Source organism: Sesamum indicum, linkage group LG9 (assembly GCF_026168435.1).
Source record: "Sesamum indicum cultivar Baizhima isolate 11 linkage group LG9, ASM2616843v1, whole genome shotgun sequence".
Taxonomy (NCBI): Eukaryota; Viridiplantae; Streptophyta; class Magnoliopsida; order Lamiales; family Pedaliaceae; genus Sesamum; species Sesamum indicum.
In genome coordinates, this window is record NC_142665.1 from 5,617,003 (window position 1) to 5,624,759 (window position 7,757).

At 40.3% G+C, this 7,757-nt stretch overlaps 2 protein-coding genes across 4 annotated transcripts; one reads left to right on the forward strand and one right to left on the reverse strand.

Moving 5' to 3' along the window:
- On the forward strand, nt 1–2,281 carry LOC105170724 (ubiquitin-like protein 5). The gene is made up of 2 exons (XM_011091615.3): nt 1–439; nt 2,056–2,281. Exon 1 carries the CDS (start codon nt 189–191, stop codon nt 408–410), a length of 222 nt encoding a protein of 73 aa, XP_011089917.1. The 5' UTR covers nt 1–188; the 3' UTR covers nt 411–439; nt 2,056–2,281.
- A 1,460-nt stretch (nt 2,282–3,741) lies between these two features.
- LOC105170725 (auxin response factor 18) lies at nt 3,742–7,757 on the reverse strand. 3 transcript variants are annotated; one of them, XM_020696559.2, is made up of 6 exons: nt 7,371–7,745; nt 7,226–7,287; nt 5,859–7,037; nt 4,508–5,367; nt 4,315–4,380; nt 3,742–4,158 (listed from the first exon to the last, which is right to left on the reverse strand). In XM_020696559.2, the coding sequence occupies exons 3-6, from the start codon at nt 6,915–6,917 to the stop codon at nt 4,077–4,079; spliced, it is 2,067 nt and encodes a 688-aa protein (XP_020552218.1). In that variant the 5' UTR covers nt 6,918–7,037; nt 7,226–7,287; nt 7,371–7,745; the 3' UTR covers nt 3,742–4,076. The 3 variants fall into 3 exon arrangements, with proteins under 3 accessions (XP_020552218.1, XP_011089918.1, XP_088741600.1); XM_011091616.3 differs by having other exon boundaries at nt 7,226–7,745; XM_088885474.1 differs by lacking the exons at nt 3,742–4,158; nt 4,315–4,380 and having other exon boundaries at nt 4,504–5,367; nt 7,371–7,757.

Genomic DNA, 7,757 nt, shown 5'->3' on the forward strand with positions numbered 1-7,757 from the left:
GAGAGTGGGATACGTGAAGATTATTAGTTGGAGAATTAGGAGTAATATAAAATGATTGATGGAACATTCTAGGCCACCACACTCATTTCTCCTGAATCTCCATTCAAAAATATTCCAGCTGATCACAACAATCCTATTCCTCAGTTCTGCGTTGATAGCCAGGATTTGGTGGTGCCGGGCGAACTAAAATGATCGAGGTAGTGTTGAATGATCGGCTGGGTAAGAAGGTGCGTGTCAAGTGCAACGAGGACGACACAATCGGTGACCTCAAGAAGCTCGTGGCCGCCCAGACTGGCACCCGAGCCGACAAGATCAGAATTCAGAAGTGGTACACCATCTACAAGGACCATATCACCCTCAAGGACTACGAGATCCATGACGGCATGGGTCTCGAGTTGTACTACAACTAGTTTCCTTGTCGTTCTTTCCCCCACCCTAGGTAATTTCAGTTTGAATTCTCTGTGTTTTGGTTGGATTGTTACGCGAGACTGGTAGATTCTTTATTTCCCTTTTCTCTTTTGAATTGTGTAATTTCAAGTGTCGTGTGGGAAAACGGGTTTTGTGTGATTGGAGGGGTTTTCTTGTTTTGGTAGCTTTGTTGTATTAATTTTTGATTTTTAGATTCAATTGAAATTGGTTTCGTCTCTGAGAAAATAATTGTTGTGTACTTAGGATTTCGGAAAGAATTTGATGCTTTTTGGGTTTGGAATTTTGATGGAATTCAATTTGTGGTTGAATTCGTGGCATCTGATTTCTTTTTACTGATTGGATGATCATAATAATCCTGAATATCTCAGATCGGTTAAATTTGTCGATGAACACACATTAGAGTGTAGGATACTCTTGACCTACATTTGTTCGAATTAGGTTCTTTAAACCAATATACATTTTGAAGTTGTCTTAATTGAAAGAAGATTATGCAATCCATGTCTTGAGTTCTAAATGATGAATGCCTGTTGTCCTCTCTGTTCTACCACCACTCACACCATTTTAGTTCATTTGTGTTGTTTGGACCTTATAATGGGAAATCACCGAAAAGTAGCAGTGAAGTCCATGGTGCCATTGTGCTAGTATTATTGGTTGTAGTTCCATATTTTGCACTCTCTAGCAATTTTTACACTGGTTGCCCCTTGTTTAGCAATCAATGGAATGTTCACATTTATTAGCATCTGGGCCATAATGTTATGGTATGAATCAAACCGATGTCTTCCTGTGTTTTGAGGATAATTATACCAAACGTGGGATACTTTATTAAATTTTTGAGAATTAGTATTCAATGAATATATGAAATGTCTTTTAATAAAGTGGTTTTGTGAACTCTTACTTGACAAGACATAACATGGTCTCACTATACAATCTTCTGGTGAAGGAAGACCTGTGTAGGCCCATTCATCTTCACAATCAGAGGTAGGACATAAAGATTAATGTATTCTATATCATGTCCACTTGATACCTTATTATATCTGGCGGTAGGATGTGTAAATAGATTCATAGTCAAGTAATATCCGATTGTCTTGCAATGGTCTTATTGTGTGTGCATGTAGGATGTGGCAAACCCTTCCATATTAAGTTACTTGTTGGTTGCTGTATCTGTGTCATGTGATTCTGTCTAATTTTGCATCCCGCATTAGTGTGTGTGTGAGAGACAATGGTGCTTTCTCTCAATTACACTTGCCTTAGGGAGTAGAAAACACATTTGTTGGATAATAATCCTTCCATTTTTTAGTAGTTATGTATTTGCTTATTTATTCTTGACATAGTTTGATTGGTTATCATTTAGCTATCTTGTGATATGGTAGTTGGAATACCCTGGGGAAAAGATTGATCACCTTTTGGTTTTTCTCCATTTTATACAGAATGCTATCCAGTTTATTAGATTATAAAGATAAACTCTCATGTTTCACCCCAAAACCTTATAATTGTGTAGTATTTGTTATGATTAATGTCCATGCTAAGGTAATCAAATAAATGTCATACCAGGTTACTTGGGATACCGTGTTTTTACTAATGAAAACTTAGAATTTGATCTTTTCCCTATTCCTTTTTGGTCTGCAGGTTGGATCTTATAGCAGAAAGCTTGGGTGATCAAGGATACACGTAGCAGTAGCTCTCATTAGAAAGACGAACTTGGATATTATCATGTGTGTTTTGACAAATATCTGTTGGACATGACACTTAAAGACTGTCTAAGCCATGAAGGTATTATGCGTCTAATTGTTGAGACAGAAAAACTTCTTATATGAATACACTATATGTCCCGGTTGTGTGTTGTTCTTGTCAATTCAGTTTAATCTGAGTTGTGTTGATTATGGATAAACTAGATCTTGACGATAAAGGGTTTTTGTGTTCTAGGTCGTGCCTCTTAGTTAGACGCCTGTAGAAGCAATTTCTTTGGACTTAGTTGAGTCTTTATTCAAGATTGAAAACTCATCTTTAGGAAGTCTGCCTTTGTGTGTTGTGGAGGAGAGGTGTGGTTGAAACTTGGGACATAGGGGAGATGCTGATTGAGGCTTGTCTGGTAAATCGAGTAGTAGTAGGAGCTGGCTGGGTTTACCTTACCAACCACACAATCTTCACTTCACTCATTCGATCCAACAAATTTTTATTTCATTTGAATGTCTAGTTTCACTACCACAACAAAGTAAAAACAATATTTCTGTTAGTGTCGCTAATAATGAAACCGCAACAAAAGTGGTTCCACTTCATTGGAAACTTTTCATCTTTTACATCATCATATTCTTGCATTCTGATATGGGTAATATACCCAAAACGACATGACAAAAATGTTTATAACGTTAATAAGATTTGTCTTTTTTCATTCGGATTTTGCCCGACCCGACCAAGATCATACTTAAGAGGCCTTTGATGAACAGACACACATACACGGCCAAGCAGAAACATGTTATCACTCATCTCAAGAATCAAATAAGACATTATTGATTCATTACTTATATCCTTAATATTATTACACCTTATATACGTTCGAGAAGCAAGCTTTGATAATTTGATTATTAGAGTCATTTGTCCTAAATCCAAGATTGATTAATGGGATCAAAATTACAAGGGGGCGTGTGTGTTGGTAGTCAGTGAAGGACTTGGTCAAACAAACCACTCTATCATCAAAACAAAAACAGGAATTGTGAGATTGGTAGTCAAACTGCCGACACACAACACAAACACCACTTCACGTGTGGTGTAAGAGAGAGAGACTAATCAAACACTGTTTTTGTTTGTTGGGATTTAATAAGTTGTTTTTGGACTTTCCACACACATGAATGGGGGTGGGGGTGGGGATGGGGATTGCGTGTTTTCTAACTTTATCATGAGAGTGAGAGACGATCTTGCAATGGGGATCAGCGTCAACATCTTTTTCAAACTCAACTGCGTCTACGTTTGCCTCATTTTATCTCTTATTTTTTAGTTCAAACTTCTCTCTCTCTCTCTCTCTCTCTCTCTCTCTCTCTCTCTCTGTCTCTATACTTTTAGAAAATTCCAAGTGATTATCTATAGTTCGTTGAAGAGTATGTTGTTTCTCATCTTCCACATTTTTAAAATTTAAACAAATTTGACTTGAATTTCTTGAATTTTAAAAATGAGATAAGGGGATATCGACAATAGCTACTGTCTCCAACCAAATATATAAAACTTAAAACCCAACGACGTCAAGAATTATGTGAACTTGGGATTCATCTGGACCAATCGGCATTCCTACCTCTCCATATGCTTGCACTTTCGAGCAAATTTTCAATGCAAAAATTTCCATATTTATATATTAGAAACAGAGAGAGAGAGAGAGGACGGCTAACATAAGAACGCTCGATCCCAAAAGATACAAACGAGAGTTCACATTGTCGTTTTTTGGCTATACATTAGGCAGCAATCAACATGAAGAAGGAGGGGGGGGGGGGGGGGCATGCACTGATCTATACATCCAGCTACACTGCTTAGTGCTAGAAGTGTGCGGAATTATGGACATCTATTCATATGTCACACATACACAAGTTCTACCTAACCGGACGAACCACAGTTCCTTAGAGGTTGGTCAATGGTGTCATGCATTGACTTGAAAGCTCGTGCTATGCGAATATGCTCATGGGTCCTGCTTGTTTTGAAGAATTAAGTCCACGTTCAGCAGTGGGCAAACCGGTGATCAATTTCCTGAGATACATATTTAGAGATCCTTCAGTTTGGGGGGACTCCCAACTTAAAATCAAAGTCATTGATCTTCCAACAAATGTTTAGCCAGTCGAGATTACTTGGTATTGATCTCAAACAAAAAGAAATCAATGGGAGAATGAATTATATCGCATTTACCGTTCAGCATTGTTGCTGCTCGGTTTCATAAGAATTGTCAATCTCTTAGCAGACTTCATGAACTCACTGCAGGCATGGAAAGCGAGCAAGAATGTGATGATGCAATACAAACAAATGGAAATTAGCATTCCTATTGTGCAATCTAGATCTTTGCTACATGCAAAGTAAAAGGCAGTAGGATGATTAGCGTCACCTGAATGGTTCTTCTCCAGCTTGTTTAACAGCACCAGTAGCATCACAATACGACAAATGGCTCAACATCTCCAATCTTTCTATCCCGAACATGTGTTCTAGCTTTTTGTATAGCTCTTCGTATGATCCAAGCACAGAGAGATCAAGAGTTCGACCCACATCTTCCGACTCCAAGAATACTTTGCAGTGACCAGTATCCAGGGTGAGTTCAGTAGCATGATGGCTTTGTTTCCAGAAAAACTGGGCAGTAGACAAACTTTTCGGGGCAGGAGCAGAACTCTCGATCTTGCTTGGTGTACCACCTGAGGAACTCCTTCCTAATGCCAAGGACTGATCAACAGACATCTGCTGCTCTGTGAGTATTGGCTGACCAAAGAGGACGAATAGGGGTGTCTTCGCACCATCAGTTTTCTCCGATTTTTGACTGGAATTACCCATGCTTAATAGACAAGATATATTCTCATTACCATCCATGTTGCCCCGAGCTGTACCATCAACAACTTTAGCATGAGGATCAAGCCGCAGGAAACTGGCCGGTAACAGTCCCATCTGAAGTTTATTGCTAAAGTGGAGATCCGAAAACGGGACTCCAATTTGAGCATGCCTGGCTCCCTGTATGCCTACAGTAATGTTGTCAGATAGACAACACAAGGGACTGCTTGGGCCAAGGGGGTTGCCTGAAAATGACGGCATTGGAAATTGGCCGTCAAGTGGGAAGTCTGTATGATGTGGTAAACGCAACTTCTTCCTTGGAGGTGAGAAGGGTGAGAGATGGAGGACTGGCATATTCGATACCATTTCAACCAGCCACGGATTGACACATTTCACATTTTGCAGCAGATCTGGTTCATCCCATGTCACCTGTGCAATAAAGTGGTGCAAGGAGAAAACATCACAAATATTGGGATGGTATTCATTTTCAAAATTCCAAATAAAATTTCATTATTGCAAGATCGACATGGATGACTCAGCCCCAAACTCTTTTTCACGGCTAAAGTCCGTTCACAGCAAAGTATAACTGCTTATTCACTGGAGAGGAAAATGATGACTGTGAGAAAAATAAAAAAAAATAAACAGCTTATTCCATAATCATGTTTGTGATAACTATTCTTGAACTAATTTCTTATTAATTTCAACACTTTTTACTATTACGAACTCATCAGGCTGACCATGAATTTCTTCAGCCATGGGATCCCAAAGAAATAAGAGAACAGTTTTCATAAAAGAGAAAATTGAAACAAATTAGTAATGAACCAGCAGAACAACCGAAACAGAATTCAGTCTTTACAACAAAAGTAACAGAATCTTTGTCTTCAACTTTGCAGATAGTACAATAAGCAGCAGTGCATTACCTGAAGTAGTCTCCATGGAGAATTAGGCCACCGAATGGGATCAGCAACCTGAACAGCCGCTATAGTCCCCATAAACCAGCTAATTCTGGATGAATCCTCGGTTTCAAATGCCATCTTGAACCTCATGCCAGAGCACCACTGGATCCTCATGGCCGCACTGACAGACGAGGCCTTCACACAGAACTCCGGTGTGCTTGCACGTGGATAATAAACCACCTCAAAAGGCTGGCTGTTGGCTGCCAAGAAAGCAGCCTCAACGACGGATTCAGGTCTCACTCTTCCCCTGTCCCTCAGATTTCCATTCCCAAAACTTCTATGCATCAACTTGTTCTCATCCTCCAGAAATGCAGAAAATCCACCGGCACAGCCAGAGTTCCACACAGATGAGGACTCATTAGCACCAATTCCGCCACCCTTCTTCGCTCTCCGGATGCCAACACAAAGATCTCCATTTTCCGCTCGCAAGAAGACAATTGAGTCTCCAGCGACGAGCTTCTTCTGATTCACAAAAGTACTCCATCCAGTTGTTAACAAATGCCTCCTCGGCGTCCCTCTGTAGATATGCCTAAACTTCCAAGTCTCACCATGAACATCTTTAGCAATCACATTCTGCACCGGTGGATCGGCAGTGTAATCCAGACGCGGGAAGATAGTCTCAGCGCAGTATCTAGGGACAGAGAAACCCCCACCATTGTTGGCATCGGATTGGGTCAGCGTCTTCGCGAAAGAAGTGGGTTTCTCACTGGATTCAGATCTATTACTTCCCAAAACTCGATCATCATCGAAACCATGCTCGTTCTTCCCAACTGGAATCATCCCAATCTTCGTGTAGACTTCATCTGTTTCAGGGTCGGCCAAGAACTTAACCGAAGCAACCCTGCAGAGAATCAGAGGCGGAATTCTGGGCAACGTCCCGAAGTCCACACTTGTGAGAGTATGCTCGGCATGGCCTTGGGGAAAATAGAATACTTTGGAATTCACCGGCGGCATTTGAACCATGCCTCCGGCGCACGCGTGCCACAGCTCCGAATCCAAACTTTTCTCCGCCACCTCCTTCATATTTCCTCCTCCTTCTCTCTCTCTCTCTCTCTCTCTATATATATATATATATATATAAATATATTTGTAAACTCTGCTCTCTAAACAACAGAAAGAACTCCACTCCTTGTTCAACAAACGCTGCAAGTAATCAAGGGCGGGCAGGAATTCAGAAACGGATTCAACTCAAAGCAAAAACGAAATCAGTTAAAACATATAAATCACAGAAGCCCAGAAAACACTACAAGCAAAACAGTCATTCAATTAACTCCAAGCACACGAAAAAAACAAAAAAAAGAAAACCCGGAAGGAGAGATCTACAGCATTACCTCTTAAAACCGAAAATCACAGCAAGAACCCGCGAGCACTCACCATCTCTTCAACACTAAAGCTAAAGAAATACATCAAAATCGTCAGAACACTGCCAGCATCATATCCATACTCAAGTACATGTAATATTTCAGTGCTTTTCACCATGAAACTGCAGAAGTTGGGAAGAAACCGTTCCGAGTCTTGAGCTGCAAAGCCTCTCCACACCGCGACCGCAAGTAGAACGAACGGACACAATGTACGTATGTATGTATGTAAGAGGAATCTGGAGTTAAAAGGAAATTACGAATCTGAGATTGAAACAAGAAAACAAAAATCTCAACTCAACTCCGGTGGAGTACGATTCCCACTACGTAGTAGTAGTAGTAGTAGTACTAGTAATACCCAAACATCGCCTAAAAGATCGCGGTTTCAGTTACGGAAAAGTTGACGGAAAAACGCTCTTCGCATTAGCGATTTTCTCGCTCTAAAACCCCTTTTTTGCAGAGTCAAAATAACACTCTCTTTTAATTCATGTCGGAGTCTGGTTTC